Here is a 21,126-nt window from a genome sequence, read left to right as displayed (position 1 = left end):
AACATAGATGAACTGTCCCAGAAAGTGGTAATCATGCCTGACATGTGTGTGCACTGTGTCAAAGACAGCATCTTATATATACAGATGCAAAGGAGTCCCTCCCATTGCACAGCTCCCATTTGTGTGTGGGGGGCTGGGGGGAGGGTCACCTGCAGTGGTATTCAGGGAGGATTTCCTCAGAGATCTGGGTTTGGCCTGTGCTCCCAGATTGGCCCTTTCCCAATTTCTTGAGGGAATGAGGCTGGCGAGGGCCCAAATCTCAAAAGGCCATGCCAGGAGTTTTTTTTTCTTTTTTTTTTGAGACGGAATCTCATTCTGCTGCCCAGGCTGGAGTGCAGTGGCGCAATATCAGCTCACTGCAACCTCTGCCTCCCAGATTCAAGAAATTCTTCTGCCTCAGCCTCCCAGTTAGCTGGGACTACAGGTGTGTGCCACCATGCCTGGCTAATTTTTGTATTTTTAGTAGAGATGGGGTTTCACCATATTGGCCAGGCTGGTCTCGAACTCCTGACTTCGTGATCTGCCCACCTCAGCCTCCCAAAGTGCTGGGATTACAGGCGTGAGTCACTGCAGCTGGCTTTAAGTTTATCCTGAGGACAATGGGGAGCCATTGATGATCCTTGAGTGATGAGGTCACTCTTGCCTTTTGGTGCCGAGTTTAGGAAGGGCAAGCCTAGAAGTGCTTGGGAGGCCAGGTGAGGGGAAGGAGGGATTGAATCCAAAGTCCTGGCAGGAGTGTCACCCAAGAGATGGAAGACATTGGGAGAAGGGACAAAAGCATGAGGGCACCTCTCCAGCAACTCTTCCTGCCTTTGCTGACCCTGTCCCCTACCCCAATCCCGCCACTGGCGGGCTGCTGGGGTCTTGCCCAGGGCCCCACAGGACACAATGCTGGTTTCTCAACTTGCTCAGTGCTTTATTGAACCAAGGCCCTAACAGATGACTCAGCAGGGCCTTCAAGCACAGCCCTGCCCCCATCTTGAGATTCAGAATCCAGAGGGTGCTCAGTCCTTGGTTTAGCTGCTTCTGTGACATTTCCTCTTGAATAGTTCCAAACCCTAAGTGTAAATATTTTTGTCCACACAAATAGACACACATATATTCCTGCTGCAGGCTGTCATGCTCAACAAAACGCTCCCACCTGGTTTGGGTGTGCAAGGCACTGTGCATCCACGGCCATCCACGGCCATCCACCCATCCATCCAACCTTCCATCCATCCGCAACAAGACAGCAGCAAGTTCTGACCAGTCAGGCCCCAGGGTTCACAGCAGTAGGGGCTGGGCTTCCAGCAGGCTCATGATTCAGGCCTTAGCCCTAGCCCTGGGAGCCCCCAAGGATAATAACATCCCTTTCTGGGGCAACAAAACTGGGACCGAGTGGGTAACTGATATTTGACAGGGGAACCTAAACAGTCTACGGAAGTGTCCTGAGATGGGCGTAAAGTCAAACAGACCAAGCACACAGGTAACACTGAAATAGGAAAGAGTAAGAGCTTCTGTTCAGGCTGGAGGTGCTCGTATGGTGGGACAGGAAAGGGGAAAAGAGAAAGGGGCAACATGGCAGACATACCACGGGTCCTACAGAGATTAGGGGCAGCCCTGGCCCGGGAAGTACACAGGGCAGAGAGCTGACTCTCAGGCCAGGAAGGAGTTTAGCTCTGACCCATCCTCAGGGACCATGGCTCTCCCCCAGCCTCAGCTGACACACACACAAAGGAGCATTTCAGGACACAGGAAGATGAAGGGTTAACCCTAACAAGGAAACAAGAAGCTCCTGGAGGACACAAAATACTGCCTTTAAGCTGGTATTAACCCAACTTAACTAACTCAACAGACTGGGCTCTTCCAGGGGTGGGGGCACCAGGATATGGAAAACGATGGGATGACACAGGGGAATCTGGGCTGGGGCAGACAGGCAGGACACCCACACTATCTTTCCCATGGACAGCACCTGAGGCCTCCAGCAGGCCCTCAGCCCGGCAGGCCCATAGGGCAGCTGGCTTCAGGCCTCGAAAGGCAAGGGAGGTAGCAGGACTGACGCAGGCCCCTCACTGGTCCTGCAGCCGGCTACAGAGCTCCCGCCGGCTCCGCTCCCCAGCCCAGCTGCGAGTCTTGAGGCGGAAGGTCTTTAGCTCATCCTTGAAGGCCTCGTGGTTCATGGGCCGGTAGTCCTGGGGTTCACAGAAGTTCTAGGGCAGGACAGGAGGGGTCAATGCAGTGGAATGGGTAAGTTTGGCAGGGACCCAACCCTCCCACCCCCCATCCCATGGCTCCAGCCTGGCCAAGCCAACCCTCACACAGAGACTGTGGCCTTCCCCACCCACGCTACCGGGTGCTGAGGGAAGAACTCCTTGTAGCCGCCTTTCAGGATATACATCTCGGGGTAGTAGAGGCTGGGGTAGTCGTTGACAGCACGGTCTCGTTCCCTGATGAAACGGCACCTGGGGCGTCATGGGCAGGGTGTGGTCAGAGTGGGGCATGCAGTGGCTTGTACATCATGGGACCTATCCCCCATGTCCCCTCCTTTGAGGGCCTTGGGGAGCCACAGAAAGCTTTAGAGCACAGGAATGTAACCACAAGAACACTTTTAGATCACTCTGGCTACAGAAGAGGGTGGGGAGGTGGAAGGAAGGAGGTAAAATCAAGGGGATGAACTCTCCGTTTCTAGAAGGCAGTTGCACAATCTTTGTTAGAGATATCTGTGCCTGGACCAGGAAAGGAGAAGCAGGAGAGGAGACAAGTGGGCCAAATTCAAGGGATCCATTCGGGCCACTCCTGGACAAGACCTGGTGAGGATCAGTGGTGGGGAGAAGGGAGGAGGAGGACCCAAGACTGAAGCCAGTGCCCAGGCCCGGTGCCCAGGTGGAGGTGGGTGCCATATGCTGGGATGCCTGGAGAAGTTGGGAGGGCCGCAGGGATGCGACTCTGTAAGGGGCGTCTGGTTGCAGATTCCCACCACAGGGGTGAGGCCAGGCTGGGGAGCTACTAGCAGTCATATGGACCAGTGGCAACCCAGGAGGAGGCAGGGGTGGGAGGACAGATGGCCAGGCAGAACAGGAATAGTGACAGAAGGAGCTCAGCCAGGGAGGCCCAGGTGCTGTGGATGCCAATGGAAGAGGTTCTAATGGAGACCTAACAGCACTGAACATGGGGAGGGTCCGTGTACTGGGGACTGACAAGCGGCCCTTAGATTTCGAGAAAGACACCGCTAGAGACTTGGAACTAAATTTTCTGAGGGTGGCAGTAATGGATGTGGGGTGGACATGAGGCTTGATAGGCAGGACAGTGAGGGAGATGGGAGGCGGGTACCATGCACAGTGAAGTGGGGCTGAGGTCAGCTCCAGGCCATCAGATGGGACAGAGGAGGACCTGGACTTGCACCCCTGGCCATCTCAATGGTGCCAGCACCTGTGAGCCTCGGCAGGGAAGGCCAGGGCAGACACTAGCTGGCTGGGCGGAGCTGGGACTCACATGCGGGGCCCACGCTCAGATGAGAATTCACAGTGGAAAATGAGGATGACTCTCTTGTCCAGGCTACAGGCTGTGATGGGGCTCTTCAGCAGGAAGCTCTCGGCGTCGCGTTCCAGGGGCAAGTTCACCGCAGTCTGTCAGAGGAGCCAGAGGTCAGGCACAGCCCCGGGTCCGGGAGTCAGGGCCCTCCCCCTGCAGTCGCTGTCCTTCTCTTAGTAGGAACCCTCCCCATGAGAGGGGGCACCTGTCCTCCACCCATTCACCCTCTTGGCAAAGCAAGGACCTAAACCAGGTGGGATCTTCAGGGCCTCTCCCCACTGCCCCATCTTACCTTGATGTGCCCGCCTTCATATTCATAGGGGTATCTGCAGTCTACAATCACAAACTTATCCACGATGTTGCTGAACTTGCCCGTCAACAGGGCCACCATCTGTAGGAGGTCATGGGGGTTGGTTCCGGCAGGTCAGGCTGGCAGCTGGCAGGTGGCCCTAGCCTGTCCCCAGGGAAGGTCAACAATGGAGCTACAGTCCCAAATGTGCCTAGAAAATGGTGCAACGCTGTTTACCGTTTCTGGTGAGATGTACTTGAGGTCTTGGTGCTTTCCATCTACTGTCTGTAGGAGGAAGGCCTGAAGGGAAGGGAAGGGATGCGGGAGAGAGGAGAAAGTTAAATTGGTAAGACCAGGAGCCTAAAAGAATGAAGTTTCATTCCCAAAATCAGAGGCCACACCTGCTTTGGCCTTCAAATTCAGTTCTGGTTCCCATGGCAACTGAGAGGCACCTCTTGGGTCTGACACCCAGGGAACAACCTTCCAAGGGGAAAGAGAAATGAAAAAGGGAAGTGGAAGAGATGAACTCCACACTCTGCTCCCTACCCTCTGCCAAGCCCGAAGGTGAGGCATGAGGGGGTTCCAAGCTAGGTATGAGCTTGGAAATAAGATGGAGACTCAACAGATGCCTGGACTGACTTGAGGTGGAGTCAGGAGACAAGGAGGGCCAGAGGGAGGAGTCTATGTGAGAACAACGGATGAAAAGATACAAAGGACAAAGAAAAGGGGGGCTCCGGGGAGAAAGGGAGGAACCCAAGCAGCCCCTGGGCTAGAGGACCCCTAGTCAGTAAGAGGTCAAGCCCCCAAGGTACCCCCTTCGCTGCTGCAGGTACCTTAGAGTAATCTCCAATCAGCTCTCGGTGGTCACTGTCCAGGAGGTTCTCGATCTCATCGTGACACAGTGATTTTGAGCGGAGGACGCGGGCTTTCTGGAAAGTGAGTCAGATGGAGGCCAGGGTCAGGGTGGGGCTGCCCCTCAGTGCTCTGTCTGGCTGGTACCCCCTTTCTCTGCCATGCCCAGGCTGCCACCTGCCCTCTGCCACAAACTTAGCCAAGCGGGTGGCTGCCCAGGTGCATGCCAAAGTGAACCCCAGGAGGAAGGCACTCACAGGTTCCTCAGCCTCCTGCTGCTCCTCAGGAGGGGTCACGCTCCGCCTCCGCTTATTCTGCACGGGCGTGTCCCTGTCCTGGGGCCGCTCCAGCCTCTTGAGGATGGGCCGGATCACGCTGCAGGGCATGGACGGAGAGCGGAAGAGCCGCTGGCACTTGCTGTACATGACGAGGTCCTGGCAGGGACAGCAGGTTAGGGATCAGGGTGCCCAGGCCCCATCCCATCCCTCAAATCCACTGGAGAGTAGGCTGGACCCCATGCCTCCAAATTCGGAGGGGGCCACCCCAGAGGCCCACCTTTTCCTCTTCCTTTTCCAAGGTCTTGACCAGTGGGGCACTAATGAGACTCTCCATGCCTGGGGGAACTGCATCATCATCCTGAGGCCAGATTAGCAAGGACAGGGTCACACCCACAGGCATAGGCCAAACCCCTCCAGTCCCGGAATCCTCCAGCACAGCCTTCCCTGTTTCCCTGGCAAACTCCAGGTTGGGGTGAGAAGCTCCCCTACCTTCCAAACCGCCCTCCACTGTGGCACCAGCCACCTGCTCTTCTCTCATTGGCCAGAGGTTAGGCTGTGACTCAGTTACCTCAAATTCTTCTTCTGACACTGGAATGACGTCACGGTCCTGCCACAAGGGCTCAGAGCTCTCTTCTTTTGGGCGAACCCAGGGATAGGAAGGTAGGGGCCTGGTGGGACAAGGCTGTTTACCTTTAAGTCACTCTCTAGGATGTCCACAAATCCATCATCTTCCTCAGTATCCCCCTCTGCAGGGGTCAGAGAGAAGCGACCTAGGGCCAGGGGGCTGAGCTCCTCCACTTCCATCTTCCGGTCAGGACTGAGACACTGTCCACATGACAGACAGACACAGACTTAGAGGTGGAGATAGTTCCCGCCCCCATCCTCCTGAGGAAAAGTTCCCAGTGCCTGGGGGTTCAGGGCCACCCTCCTCTTCTCCGAGGCTGCCTCCCCAGGCCCCTCCCAGGGGTCCGCTCTCTGGATGTACCATCAGGTCGGGGGCTGAGCTGGGTCTCTGGGCAAAGGCTTCCCTGCGGCTGGCCCACTCTGCCAGAGCATGGGTGGAGCTGGGATGTGTGGGCTTCCATGGCATCTTGAAGACAAATCCATCCTGCAGCCAAGATGGGAGAGGAGGGTCCTCACATGCCAGGGAACCACCCCAGCATGCCCCCTCCTCTCCCCGGAGAGCTCCCACCCCGGCCTTCCAGAAGCGCACATTCTCCTTGTCTTCCCCAGAGCTGCTGGCAGCTCCACTGCCCGCCTCGCTCTTCCTCTGGCCGTCGGGCGCCTGGGAGTTGGTGATGTTCCGAAGCACGGGGCTGTGGCCCAGCAGCCTCACCTAGAGAGCCAGGCAGGGCGACAGGCAGAGGAATGAAGGCTGCATTCCTCCGGCACGAGCCCAGGCCCCACCTTCTCCACCTCTCCTCCAGCTCCTCCCACTTACCTACCTACCTCTGAAACCCCATCTCCTACAGCCTGCCTGGGGACACCCAGCTGGGAGGTGATCCCTGGATGCATCCTGCTCATCTACCCCATGCCTGGCTAGCATGCCTAAGCCTCAGTCAGGCCTCGAAGACACTCACCGGCATAGACTGGAAGCGTCTGATGGCAAACTGCTCGCTACAGGAGGAAATGGGGACAGGTGAGAGCTGGGAGAGGCAGGGCAGGGACCGAGAGCATGCAGCATGCCCTTCTGGAGCCCTGTACGTCCTAAGGGAAAGCTTGTGGTAGATGGAAGAGGCCCAGGAACACTTACTTTCGAATGATCCGGCTGGCTGCCTGGATGGCCTGTTCAAACCTAGGACAGAGAAGGGTCCCATGCAACCCATGCTCCCTCCGCACCCATCACCCACCCCAGCACCAGGTCCCCAGTCCCCAGCACCAGGTCTCCAGTCCAGGGGGGAGTAAGGGCAAAGACAAGGGCCAAGGTTCAAGGCAGTGGAAGGGGTGGGGTAGGAAGAACGCCCACCATCAGGGGGCCCAGGTATTGGGGAGGGGGAAGATAAGAGGCAGCTTGGAATTTTAAAGGCTGCCCTGAATGAAAGAAAGCCCAGAGAATGGCAGTGATAGAGACAGCTGGGGCAGGTCAGGGTCAGGGAGGCGTCACCAAGGCAACAGTCTCGCCAGCCTGCACCAGGCCTTCCACCTGTATGCAAATCACCTCAGCGGGGCCATATGGCTGCCAGGAAAGGCATCCATCCATCCTATGATAGGCCAGGGGCACCCAGCAATGTGGGTGTCTCCAGGGCCTGGACAACAGCAAGGCTAGGCTTCCTCTCCCCTGTGAGGAGCTGGCCTGGCTCCCGGTCCTCCGAGGACTGGGGCCTGCTTTAGGGCTCCCCCAATCAGCTCCAGTCTGATACAGTAGACCCCCAGTGACAAACGTGCAGGCTCACATCCTCTCCTCCCTCCTGTGGAATTTTCCAGGACCAGCCTCTGTCCCACCCCCTCCTCCTGCCTTAGAAGAGGCCAGCAGGCAAGGAATTCCAACACATGTTCCCTCTGAGGCCCCGCCCCCCCAGCCGTGTTACAGGAGACCACCTGCCACGCGGAGCTTTTGTGCATCTACACACACACACACACAGCTTCTGAGAAACTCTGTATAACTGTCAGAGCAGGTGCAGGGCAGGGAACCACTCAGGGATAAAGTATGAGGGGGATGCCCCCCCGGGGGGGCTGCTGTGCCCAGCCAACCTGGCATCAGGGATGACCAATTTCATTGGCTTGCACATGGGCCTTGGGGGTAGGGCAAGATTGCTCTGTGCTGCCACCAAAACCAACCTGCAGTCCCCCAACCCCACCCAATCCTCTCCCCATTTCCTGTTTGTGAACCAATCTACAGCCCAACCCAGTCTGATCAAAGGCAATGGGAGGTAAGACAAGTCACTATCCTAAACCCAAAGCCACAGTCCCCAGCAGAGGCCAGAGATGCCCAGCTGTCCCTACTAATGGCTGGCAGCTGCCCCGCTGCTTGGGCTTTAACAACTGGATGGGAACAGCTGTGCTCTGGAAGACACCACCCATGCCCACAGCCAAGGGGATGGTCTGTCCAGGCCAGAGCCCACCAACTCTCTCTCCATTCCCTTGCACCAGGGCTAGGACCTAGACCAGGGCCTAGACCAGGGCTGGCCAGAGGGTCAAGTGTCATCAAAGTCAGAGGTTGCTGATCGGCCAAGAGCCAAATCAATCTGCAGGCAACTGTGTTTTGTTTGGCCTAGAGTGAGTTAAAGTTTTGAATTAGTTGGATCATATTTTTAAATTGTAATATTTCACAGAAAAAAATGGGTATAGGCAAGAAAGAAAAACGGGACATACGCTGGGCTTGTATTCCTGCAAGACATGGGCTGTAGTCTAGTATCTGCTCTCCCAGTGGCCACTGTCCCCACTATCCCTGGCCCTGAGCCCACACTCGGTTGGCTCCCATGAGAGCAGATCCTTCTCTGAGACAGGGAGCAGAATGCCAAAGCCTGAGAAAGTCAGTGAGCCCCCGGCCATGGGGATCCTGAAGCCACCCCATGGTCTGTCTGCTTTCCCAGGCCTCCCCGGTGAATTTATGGTAGAACTAGGATTCTTAAAGACAGGTGCTGAATGCTTGGAAGTACACATTCCCTTCTCTACTCACGTCTGCTCCGCCATGTGGGGGTCCATAGGGCTGGGGGAATCCATGCAGAGACCTGAGGGGACAGAGCACCTTGGTTTGAAAGTAGTGGCACTTTCTGTATTCTTTCCCCCACCATGTCCCAATATGAAAAAAAAAAAAAAAACAGTTTCTAGTTTGGACTTTGACACATTAGAAAATGAAACAAAAACCCAACCATGGACCCTGAGAGCTGACACATCGTCCCCCAAACGGTACAGGGCTCCACTCCCTGTTTACTATGGAAATTCCTTCATATGCGTCTTTAAACCACAATGCTCACTAAGCATTTTTCTTGAACTGGTTTAAAATAATTTGTTCTAGAAGAGACAACAGATTTTTAAAGAAGAGGTTATAGGCTAAGAATGTTTTAAAGACCAACTCTCAGCCCTGGGTGCTTCCCAGGTAGGGTTGTGGTTTAGGAACTTTGGAACGTCGTTTTACATAGGTAAGATCTCATCTCCGTAGAGGGCCCCACCCTCTCATCCACTCAGCCAGTCCGCGTTGGGTGTGGTGAGCCCCACAAGAGGTGTGTCTTCCTCCCATCTCTGTGGAGGGTGGGGGAGAGGCTCCTGGGCCCACCAGGTTGTGGGGAGGATGTTAGTTTGATCGGCAGGGAAATTGGGAGGCCCAGGCAGCCCCCACAAACTCTCCTGGCACAGGCAGATCTCCCCAGGCTCCCCTGGGCCTCACCTGCATCAGAAGATTCGGAGGATTCAGACGACAGGGAGGATTCGGATGCCCGTCGAGACAGGGATAGGTGCGTCAGGCGGCTGCGGCTGCGGAAGAGCAGGGTCCCTACCTGACTCTTTGGGGTTTCGCTGGGAAGGGAACAGGGACCCGGGAAAGGAGAAAGGTAAACGTGGGGCTCAAGGCCTGGCTAGCCCACGTTCCCACTCCCTTGCTGAGAAAAGAACTGAGCGAAACACTACACTGGGAAAGCAATGGCCCTGAGGGCCGCCTCTTCTCAGGTCAAGGCAGGTTCATTCTACAGAGGCCCTAAAGCGTCTTCTCTTCGTTGACTGGTTTAGGAAAGGTCCTCTCAGGTGCAGGGAAAGGTGAGCCCAGGGTGTGAGCAAGGCTGCCTGGCTGGAGGCCAGCCTAAGGGTTGGTGGTCTAGCAGAGCCGCCCCAGAGAGCCTTCCCCTAAACTGTCAGACCCCCACCTTTCCAGGACCCTTCCTGAAGGATGGACCAAGACCAGGTTCTCCTACTGGAACAACCCAGCTCTCCCCTTGCAGACTTAGGGAGCAGGATCAGTGTTTAATTAATTGTCTTAATTCTGGGGGCAAAACTGGGGTGGAGGGAGCAGGGGCATGGATGTGTGAGTGCTCCACGGCTCTGCCACCCTTAAGTTCCCTCTCCAGGCTTGAGATTCCCATCCTGGGGCAAAATGGTGGCTATCCGGGCAGAGATTACGGAGGCAGCGTGGTGGAGGCACAATGAGGGAGGAGGGAGTGAGGGGAAAGAAGATTTGGAGAGGCTTGTGCAGACTGAGAGCAGGTCACCTGGAGGTGTGGGGGGCACAGCCCAGGTCTCACTTCCCAGGTCCTGGGCCCCTAGGAAGGAACAAGGGCGTACCTCTCCACTGCTCAGGATGCCTCCCCGGACTCCACCTCCTGGATTCGACTACCATGCCCAGTTCTCCCGGAGGCCCAGGACTCCAGACCTAGCCTCTCACCCCCATATGCAGCCTCCTTGGGGTGTCCTACCTGCCGAGCCCGGCGAGGTCGTTCATGGTCTGTGTGAGGGTGGTGACCGGCGAGGAAGCGGCCGCCCGCACCGGGGACCCCAGGAGGCCATGAGATCCCAGCAGGAGGCCCGGGAGGTGGCCCGGACGCTGGGCGCCACCGCACACGCCTGCTGGACTGAGAGCCGAGCCTGGCGCGGGCTCCGGCTGGGGCACCTCCATCGCGGCGGGGCCGGCAGAAGGCTGGCTGGAGGGCCGGGGGCAGGGCAGCCAACAAACGCCGGCACAGCTGGCTGGGCCGAGGGAGGCAGCGGGCGAGGGGGAGGGGGGGAAGGAAGGGAGGGAGGAAGAGCCACAGGGCCAGGCGCGAGGGAGGAGAGGGATGCGGGGAGGGCGGGGGGCGAGGGACGCGGGGCTCAGGCACCAGCCTGGGAAGCCTCTAGTTGCAGCTGCCACTTCCACCTCCTTATATATTCGAAAAATAACAGCAGCCGCGCCGCCGGACGCCACCAATGGGGTAGCGGGTTAGATGAGGGCGGGATTGAGGGCGGGGCCCGCAGGGCAAGAGGCGCGGAGGCTGGATTTCCAGGCTTTGGGTGGGCCGGAGGAATTAAGATTTATCCCACACCCTCGCACATCCCCTGGCGCGAGGATCCTGGCCTCCCAAAATCCGCCTCTCGCGACATGGTTTGGAGCTCCACACTCCCAAAGGCAGCAGCAACGCCCTAGGGTGGCCTCCGCAGGATCCCCCGCGGCATGTCGTCACCTGGGATCACCGCTAGGGACGGGGAGAGGCTCCAACTGGCTCCCGGAAGTTTGCTAAACCCAGCTGGGCTGTACGGTCTGCGTTAGATACTCCATTTTACAGACCTGGACGCTGAGGCGTGAAGTTCATTAACTCAATCAAGGTCACGCGGTTGGGCAGGCGGTGGGCCAGGATTCGCTCGCTCCAGGCGCCTCTGACCGCGCAGCCTCCCCGCCTCCGCGACTGGCTGCACTGAGCAGCAGCAAAACGTCATTCGCAGGCGGAGCGCCCAGCGTAGGAGGTGGGAGGGCAGTGGGGCCCCCAAGCGGAACTGATGGGCTCTTTCGGGGGACCCCAGGTTAGATGTTACCCCAACCGGCCCAATTTTCGCGGCAGCCCCAGGAGAGGCTCTAAACGGTGGAACTAGGAATGGATTTCCGCGGCTGGGGGTCGAGGAGGGTGTCAGCAACCAGAGAAGCGAATTAAGTATCACGCCCATTGATGATTTGGCTAACTTGGTGCCAATGGCACCATATTATTTAATTGGTGTTTCTTTGATGACCAGACCACAGAGGTTGAATTTGTCATTCGTTTTAAGCGGAGCAGCTTCCAATTATCTTTCTTTCTTTCTTTCTTTCTTTTGAGATGGAGTCTCCCTCTGTCAACCCGGCTGGAGTGCAGTGGTGATCTCTGCTCACTACAACCTCCGCCACCCGGGTTCAAGCGATTCTTCTGCCTCAGCCTCCCGAGTAGCTGAGACTACAGGAGCGCGCCACCACGCCCAGCTAATGTTTGTATTTTTAGTAGAGACAGGGGTTTCACCATATTGGCCAGGCTGGTCTCGAACTCCTGACCTCGTGATCCACCCACCTAGGCCTCCCAAAGTGCTGGGATTACACGCACGAGCCACTGTGCCCGGCCCATCTTCCAATTATCTAAATGCCTTCCAGCCCCGCTCGTTTTCCAGGCCTCCTGGAACAAGAGGCCTGAAGGCTGCACCCAAAAGCCAGTGGGTAGTGAGCAGCTTTTGCATCCTGTCTCTCCAGGTTAGAAGTGGCCTCTGGCTGGGCGGGTGGTGGTGCGGGGGGCGGGCTGCAGCTCAGCAAGGCAGGAGCACCCCTTCTCGTGCAGTCCCAGCCACCCAGACCCAAGGTGCATTGGATGGGGGTGGCAAAAGGGAGGGCCTGGTGATGGGGGGCTGGGTGGGCCAATGCATCTGAAGGGGAGGGGAAGACCCCAGCCCCACCTGAGAGGGGTGGCCAAGGTGGGAACGTGACCTTTCCTTTTCTCCAAATTTTGCCCAGCTCCTGTGCTGTGCAGAGGGCTCTGCAAGACTGAATTTCCGGTTCATCCTCCCTGGGTCAGGGGTCATGCCCTGGACCTCCAGCCACTACTTCCAGTGAGGATGTGACTGCCCTTAGTGCCAAGAGGGAAGGGGGAAGTGTCCTTGTAAAGCCACCCAGCCCAAAAACCAGAAAAAAAACTGCCCCGAGATTTGCATTTTCAAAATAAACACAACAGGTATCCCCCCACCCCCAACCCAGCCAATATACATCTGCACAGGGTGTATGTGGCAGGGCAGGCATTATACTATTGAATCCCTTGAAATCCCACAGTCAAAAAACACATGAAAAAATGCTCATCATCACTGGCCATCAGAGAAATGCAAATCAAAACCACAATGAGATACCATCTCACACCAGTTAGAATGGCAATCATTAAAAAGTCAGGAAACAACAGGTGCTGGAGAGGATGTGGAGAAATAGGAACACTTTTACACCGTTGGTGGGACTGTAAACTAGTTCAACCCTTGTGGAAGTCAGTGTGGTGATTCCTCAGGGATCTAGAACTAGAAATACCATTTGACCCAGCCATCCCATTACTGGGTATATACCCAAAGGATTATAAATCATGCTGCTATAAAGACACATGCACACGTATGTTTATTGCGGCACTATTCACAATAGCAAAGACTTCGAACCAACCCAAATGTCCAACAATGATAGACTGGATTAAGAAAATGTGGCACATATACACCATGGAATACTATGCAGCCATAAAAAATGATGAGTTCATGTCCTTTGTAGGGACATGGATGAAATTGGAAATAATCATTCTCAGTAAACTATCGCAAGAACAAAAAACCAAACACCGCATATTCTACTCATAGGTGGGAATTGAACAATGAGAACACATGGACACAGGAAGGGGAACATCACACTCTGGGGACTGTTGTGGGGTGGGGGGAGGGGGGAGGGATAGCATTAGGAGATATACCTAATGCTAAATGACGAGTTAATGGGTGTAGCACACCAGCATGGCACATGTATACATATGTAACTAACCTGCACATTGTGCACATGTACCCTAAAACTTAAAGTATAATAATAATAAAATAAAAAAATAAAATAAAATTCTCTAAAACCAAAAAAAAAGCCAGAAATCCCAGAGTCAGGTCACCTCTGGGCCAGTGAGGTGGGAGGTGGGCAAGACCACAGAGGGGTTCTGGGTTTTTTTGTTTGTTTGTTTGAGATGGAGTCTCGCCCTGTTGCCCAGGCTGGAGTGCAGTGGCATGATCTCGGCTCACTGCAACCTCTGCCTCCTGGGTTCAAGCGATTTTCCTGCCTCAGCCTCCCGAGTACCTGGGATTACAGGTGCCCGCCACCATTCCTGGCCAATTTTGTATTTTCAGTAGAGACAGGGTTTTGCCATATTGGCCAGGCTGGTCTCGAACTCCTGACCTCAGGTGATCCACCCACCTCGGCCTCCCAAAGTGCTAGGATTACAGGCGTGAGCCACCGCGCCTGGCCCACATACATAATTTAAAATATTCTAGTAGCCACATTTAAAACAGTAAAAAAGAAACATGAAATTACTGTAATATTTTATTCAATGTAATGTATTCAAAATATTATTTGACATGTTATCAATATAAATTAATGAGATATTTTACATACTTTTTTGGATATCAAGTCTTCAAACTAATATGCATTTTACACCCCCAGCACATCTCAATTTGTACTTGCAACATTTAAAGGGCTCAATAGTGCTGGCACTGTGGCTCACACCTATAATCCCAGCAACTCCAGAGCCTGATGCAGGAGAATTGCCTGAGGCTAGTAATTCAAGACCAGCCTGGGCAATATGGTGAAACCTTGTCTCTACAAAACATTTTTTAAAAACTTAGCCCGGTATGGTGGCCCCTGCCTATAATCCAAGTGACTCGCTGGGCACGGTGGCTCACACCTGTAATCCCAGCACTTTGGGAGGCCGAGGCAGGTGGATCACAAGGTCAGGAGTTTGAGACCAGCCTGGCCGACATGGTGAAAACCTGTCTCTACTAAAAATACATACATTAGCTTGGCCTGGTGGCACCGACCTGTAATCCCAGCTACTCGGGAGGCTGAGGCAGGAGAATCGCTTGAACCTGGGAGGCGGAGGTTGCAGTGAGCCTAGATCATGCCATTGCACTCCAGCCTGGGCGAAAAGAGCAAGACTCCGTCTCAAAAACAGACAAACAAACAAAAAATCCAAGTGACTCTGGAGGCTGAGGTAGGAGGATAGCTTGAGCCCAGGAGTTTGAGTCTGCAGTGAGCCATAATTCCACCACTGCACTCCAGCCTGGGCAACAGAGTGAGACTTTGATTCTAAACATAAAATAAATAAATTAATAGTTCAATGGCCACTTAGGGTTAGTGGCTGCAGGTCTATATCTTTACAAGCGTAAATCCGTCTGTATTTTAAAGAATATACAAACAGCATATGAACATTGTTCTAGGCTGGCATGGTGGCTCACACCTGTAATCCCAGTACTTTGGGAGGCCAAGGTAGGTGGATCACCTGAAGTCAGGAGTTCAAGATCAGCCTGGGCAACATGGTGAAACCCTGTCTCTACTAAAAATACAAAAATTGGCCAGGCATGGTGGCGTGTGCCTGTAATCCCAGCTACTTGGGAGTCTGAGGCAGGAGAATCACCTGAATCCAGGAGGCGGAGGTTGCAGTGAGCCAAGATCGTGCCACTGCACTCCAGCCTGGGTGACAAAGTGAGATTCTGTCTCAAAAATAAATAAATAAATAAAAATAAAAACCACTGTTCTATACCTTTCTTCATCTTACTTGGAGATGGATCCATATTAGTACCATAACAATATATATTTACTCAAGCCCCTAATGCTGAACATTTAGGATATTAGCTTTTACAATGATGCAGTAAGTATGCCCTTATGTGTCTGTGTGCTATCTACAAGATGAATTCCTAGGGAGGAACTGATGGGAGGCACAGCATTTAGTTTGTTTTCTGTTTTTGTTTTGAGTCCAAGTCTCTCCGTCACCCAGGCTGGAGGGCAGTGTTAAATCTCGGCTCACTGCAACATCTGTCTCCTGAGTTCAAGCAATCCTCCCACCTCAGCCTCCCGAGTAGCTGTGACTACAGGCGCATCCCACTATGCTTGGCACATTTTCGTATTTTTTGGAGAGACTGGGTTTTGTCATGTTGCCCAGGCTGGTCTTGAACTCCTGGGCTTAAGCGATCCACCAGCCTCAGTCTCCAAAAGTGCTGGGATTACAGGCATGAGCCACCACACCCAGTAGCATTAAGTATTGAAATCTCCTTTTCCCTTTCTTGAATCTCGTCTCAAGCTGACTGGACTATTGAAGGACAAGGACTAAATCATTTACCTCTCCCAGGCTCCCAGGACCTTGGTTCAAGACCAAAGTTGGCCCCTGACCCTAATATCCCACTTCTCAGCATTTCTCTTAAGGAGATGATAAAAGTACACACAGATGTATGTTCATTGAGTTATTGTCTTCAATAGGGGAGGTGATTCCTCTGCACTGTGCAATACATGCAACCTTTAAGGAGAACGGGCAGTCAGGTGGGGATGCCTGCTTGGTAGGGGCTCATTATTGAAAGACTACATATTGAGATCATAGCAAATGGACTTCTGAACAAAAGGTTCCTAGAGTAAAAGAAGTGTGGGTGGTGGCTCATGCCTATAATCCCAGCACTTTGGGAGGCTAAGGAGGAAGACTCGCTTGAGCTCAGGAGTTCGAGACCAGCCTGGGCAACATGGTGAAACTCTGTTTCTACAAAAAATACAAAAATTAGGCCAGGTGTGGTGGCTCACGCCTGTAATCCCAGCACTTTGGGAGGCCCAGGCAGGTGGATCACCTGAGGTCAGGAGTTTGAGACCAGCCTGGCCAATATGGTGAAACCCTGTCTCTACTAAAAATACAAAAATCAGCCAGGTATAGTGGTTGGCGCCTATAATCCTAGCTACTTGGGAGGCTGAGCAGGAGAAATGACTGAACCTATGAGGCAGAGGTTGCAGTGAGCTGACATTGCACCATTGCACTCTAGCCTGGGTGACAAGAGTGAAACTCTATCTCAAAAAAAGCAAAAAAAACCCAAAAAAACAAAAAAAACCCAAAAATTAGCCCACCATGGTGGTGGGTGCCTGTAGTCCCAGCTACCCTGAAGGCTGAGGTGGGAAAATTACTTTAGCCTGGGAGGCTGAGGCAGCAGTGAAGCAGTGAGCAGTAATTGAGCCACTGCACTCCAGGTTGGGTGACAGAGCGAGACCCTGTCTCAAAAAAAAAAAAAAGTGTGAAATTCACTGATGTAGCTATTTATTGACATGAAAAGATGTTCACAATATGGGCTACAAAATATTATGCCAAGTGTAGTCCCATTAAACACAATATGCATGGCCAGGCGCGGTGGCTCACGCCTGTAATCTCAGCACTTTGGGAGACCGAGGCGGGCGGATCACGAGGTCAGGAGATCGAGACCATTGTGGCTAACACGGTGAAACCCCGTCTCTGCCGAAAAAATACAAAAAAATTAGCCAGGCGTGGTGGCAGGCGCCTGTAGTCCCAGCTACTCGGGAGGCTGAAGCAGGAGATTGGCATGAACCTGGGAGGCGGAGCTTGCAGTGAGCTGAGATCGCGCCACTGCACTCCAGCCTGGGCGACAGAGCTAGACTCTGTCTCCAAAAAAAAAATAAAATAAAATTTAAAAAACCACACAATATGCATGTGAAAACATTCTACAAGGATATTCTTTGAGTGGTGGAAATAAAGTTGATTAAATGTTTTTATCTTCAAAATGTTCTGTATTTTAAAACATTTTTCAAAGAACAGGTATAAGTTTTTTGATTATCATTATTATTATTTTTTGAGACAGAGTCTTGCTCTGTCACCCAGGCTGGAGTGCAGTGACATGATTTCAGCTCACTGCAACCTCCACCTCTCGGGTTCACCCCATTCTCCTGCCTCAGCCTCCCGAGTAGCTGGGATTACAGGCACTCACCACCACGCCCGGCTAATTTTTTTGTATTTTTAGCAGAGACAGGGTTTCACCGTGTTAGCCAGGATGGTCTCGATCTCCTGACCTCGTGATCCACCCGCCTCAGCCTCCCAAAGTGCTGGGATTACAGGCGTGAGCCACCGCGCCCAGCCCGAGATGTTAACTTTTAAGCAAATTTTTTTTTTTTTTTTTTTTGAGACAGAGTTTCTTGAACCTGGGAGGCGGAGGTTGAAGTTGAAGTGAGCCGAGATTGAGCCACTGCACTCCAGCCTGGGCGACAGAGTGAGACTTGGTCTCAAAAAAAAAAAAAAAAAAAGATATTCCAAAATGGACTGTGGTGACAGTTGAGCATATCTGTGAACTGTACACTTTAAATGGGTGAATTGTATGCTTTTTGAAATATATCTTAATAAAACTTTTTTTTTTTTTGAGACGGAGTCTCACCCTGTCACCCAGGTTAGAGTACAGTGCCGTAATCTCGGCTCACTGCAAGCTCTGCCTTTTCTTTCCTTCTTTCTTTCCTTCTTTCTTTTTCCTCCTTTCTTTCAAAACAAAGTTTGTTACCCACGCTGTAATGCAGTGATGCAATCATAGTTCACTGCAGCCTCATGCCCCTGGGCTCAGGTGATCCTCCGGCCCACCCCAGCCTCCCTAGGAGCTGGGACTACAGGCGCAAGGCACTATGCCTAGCTAATTTTTTTTTTTTTGAGACGGAGTCTTGCTCTGTCGCCCAGGCTGGAGTGTAGTGGTGCGATCTCCGCTCACTGCAAGCTCCACCTCCCGGGTTCACACCACTCTCCTGCCTCAGCCTCCTGAGTAGCTCGGACTACAGGCACCCGCCACCATGCCCGGCTAATTTTTTGTATTTTTAATAGAGACAGGGTTCCACTGTGTTAGCCAGGATGATCTCGATCTCCTGACCTCATAATCTGCCCACCTCGGCCTCCCAAAGTGCTGGGATTACAGGCATGAGCCACCGCGCCCAATGTTGTTCTCTTTATTTTTATTATTTATTATTATTTTTTGGCCGGGTAAGGTGGCTCACGGCTGTAATCCTAGTACTTTGGGAGGCCAAGGTAGGCAGATCACTTGAGGTCAGGAGTTTGAGACTAGCCTGGCCAACATGGTGAAACCCTGTCTGTACTAAAAATACAAAACTAAGCCAGGTATGGTGGTGTACGCCTGTGATCTCAGCTACTCAGGAGGCTGAAGCAGGAGAATTGCTTGAACCAGGGAGGAGGAGGTTGCAGTGAGCTGAGATCGCACCACTGCACTCCCAGCCTGGGCAACACAGTGAGACTCCGTCTCAAAAAAAAAAAATTAAAAATTAGCCAGGCATGGTGCCTCATGCCTGTAGTCCTAGCTACTGAGGAGACTGAGGCTGCAATGAACTATGATCGTGCAACTGTACTCCGTCTTGGGTGACAGAGCTAGACCCTGTCTCAAATAAACAAAAGGAGAATGGAAAGCTTGCTGAGGGGCCTGAAGGACAGCTTTGGGCAGGCTGGACCAAAAGAAGAGAAGGTGAGTTATGGATTTCCCAAACAGTCCTAAAAGCAGAAAGCTGGGACTTACAGAAAGAGGTGGGGAAGCCCAGGGCCTCAGATGGATTGCTGGGGGAAATGGTCACTTGAGAGGGGATGGAAATGGGCTCCGTGCACTGCTACAGGCAAAGGGTAGATGAGGTATCTGGAAATGGCTATGATATCAGCATATGATGGGCGTGGCTTTTCTGTCCTAGAAGTGATTGTGCCAATGCCCTTTGTATGGCACTAAGGAGGGGCCACAGGAAAGGAAAGGAAAGGAAGAGAAAGGAAGGAAGGAAAGAAAGAAGGAAAGGAAGGAAAAGAGAGAAAGAGAAAGAAAGAAGGGAAGGAAGGAAGGAAAGAAACAAGGAAAGGGATGAAAGAGAGGAAAGAAAGAAAAGATGCATGGCAAGGAGTTCTCATCCAGGTAATCTTAGATTCATTTTTGCCCAGTGACCACACACTCCTCTTGGGCCAAGCAGTGCTTTGGAAAAGTCTCCCACGTGTTCTTTTGGACCTTGAGATTAAAAGAATATCTTTTATATCTCAGGGATAGGGAAGTCCTCTCTAAGTAAGACACAAAACCCCGAAGCAATAAGGAAAAAATTGACAGGTTGAAGATTAAAAACTTCTCATATCCAAAAGATTCCCTAAACTAACTTAGACAAGTGGCAGACAGGCAGAAAACATTTGCAACATACTTAACAAGATCTTTTCTTCAGAGCATGTAAAGAGCTCCTAAAAGTCAAGAAAAAGACAAACACATGGTCAAAGGATATGACTAGAAAATTCACAGGATTCAAATGGCCAAGAAACATACGAAAACAGAAATTTGCACTAAAACAGCAATAAGTAAACACTTTCTTCCTTTGGCTTCCAGAATGCCACAGTAGCCTGGTTTTTCTCCTGCTTCAGGGGCTCCTCCACTTCAAGAGTCTCTATTTGGTTCTTTCTTTTTTTTTTTTTTTTTTTTTTTTTTGAGATGGAGTCTCACTCTTTTGCCCAGGCTGGAGTGCAGTGGCATGATCTTGGCTCCCTGCAACCTCTGCCTCCCAGGCTCAAGCGATTCTCCTGCCTCAGCCTCCCAAATAGCTGGGACTACAGGTGAGCGCCACCACACTTGGCTAATTTTTCGTATTTTTAGTAAAGACAGAGTTTCACTATATTGGCCAGGCTGGTCTTGAACTCCTGATCTCAGGTGGTCCTGCCTGCTTCGGCCTCCTAAAGTGCTGGGATTACAGACGTGAGCCACTGCACCTGGCCTCTTTCTTGAGCCCTTAACCTTGGAGGACCCAGGGCACTGTCCTTGGTCCTCTTTTCTTCTTTGTCTACACTCACCCACAGCTTACCCAGGGCACTGTCCTTGGTCCTCTTTTCTTCTTTGTCTACACTCACCCACAGCTTCATCCAGCCCCAGGTCCTCAGCCTGTCCCCCTGGGTCACAGCCTTCCCCTCTGCCAATGCTGGAGTTCCCCTTAGTGCTGCCCTAAGAGATTTTTAGAAACACAGCTATACATTCATTGTTTTAAGAGCTTGGCATTTTACTGTTTTGCTGCAGGAGAAGGAGGCTTCAGGGATTCACACTTATGTATATACATGATGTTATTTCTGTAAGTGCAAACACATACATTTATGGCTATATGCATGGAAAAGCCCAGAAAGTGACACACCAAGATGTTATGAGTGTTTATCTATGGGTTGTGGGATTACTAGAACTTTAAAAATGTCATTAGCACCATCAAATAGATTTACAACTGTAATGCTGATTTTAAAAATAACTTAAGTGTGTAACAATAGGTTACATACGCTAGTGTTCCTTCATAGCTGGAATGCTACACAATCATTAAAAAGCGTGTTGGCAATGATACTTACCGATATGGCAAAATTCTCACTACTTGATGCCAGGTAAAACAGCAGGAGATGCCAGATATACAGTCTGATGCCAGTTTTATATAATAAATTTTTAAAAAGAAAACGACATGCATCTAGAGAAAAGACTGGAAGGAAATGTATCAAAATGTTACCTGTGCATCTCTCCAGGTGATGTGAAAAGCGTTTTTCAACTTCTTGAATTTTTCAGTTTCCGCAAAAAAAAAAAAAGTGCGTTATTTTTACCTTAATTAAAAACAAACAAACAAACAAAAACCCTGGTTCTTATTCTTTTTGAGCAGCAAGTCGCTGTCCGCCGGGCGCAGTAGCGATGCACCGCGTCCCCGCCCGGGTCGCCGGAGGCCGCAGCACGGGCAGGTCCAGCAGGCCGCAGCGCCCCCCCGCGGTATGTCCTGGCGGCGAGAAG

General features: G+C 52.4%; 1 protein-coding gene across 7 annotated transcripts; it reads right to left on the bottom strand.

The window, feature by feature from the left end:
- Positions 1 to 895: 895 nt before the first annotated feature.
- CDC25B (cell division cycle 25B) lies at positions 896 to 21,081 on the bottom strand. 7 transcript variants are annotated; one of them, XM_016937379.4, is made up of 16 exons: positions 20,855 to 21,081; positions 9,257 to 9,384; positions 8,549 to 8,600; positions 6,683 to 6,724; positions 6,510 to 6,546; positions 6,143 to 6,265; positions 5,915 to 6,037; positions 5,620 to 5,754; positions 5,207 to 5,287; positions 4,909 to 5,085; positions 4,633 to 4,728; positions 4,037 to 4,099; positions 3,803 to 3,901; positions 3,472 to 3,605; positions 2,330 to 2,441; positions 896 to 2,189 (listed from the first exon to the last, which is right to left on the bottom strand). In XM_016937379.4, the coding sequence occupies exons 1-16, from the start codon at positions 20,860 to 20,862 to the stop codon at positions 2,049 to 2,051; spliced, it is 1,551 nt and encodes a 516-aa protein (XP_016792868.3). In that variant the 5' UTR covers positions 20,863 to 21,081; the 3' UTR covers positions 896 to 2,048. The 7 variants fall into 7 exon arrangements, with proteins under 7 accessions (XP_016792868.3, XP_001162751.4, XP_016792869.3 ...); XM_001162751.8 differs by lacking the exon at positions 20,855 to 21,081 and adding an exon at positions 10,275 to 11,284; XM_016937380.4 differs by lacking the exon at positions 5,207 to 5,287 and having other exon boundaries at positions 20,855 to 21,045.
- Between the last annotated feature and the right edge of the window lie 45 nt (positions 21,082 to 21,126).

The sequence above is a fragment of the Pan troglodytes genome, chromosome 21 (genome assembly GCF_028858775.2).
Source record: "Pan troglodytes isolate AG18354 chromosome 21, NHGRI_mPanTro3-v2.0_pri, whole genome shotgun sequence".
In the NCBI taxonomy this organism is placed as follows: Eukaryota; Metazoa; Chordata; class Mammalia; order Primates; family Hominidae; genus Pan; species Pan troglodytes.
Note: the sequence above shows the minus strand (reverse complement) of the source record. Positions and strands in the feature narration are given on the sequence as shown.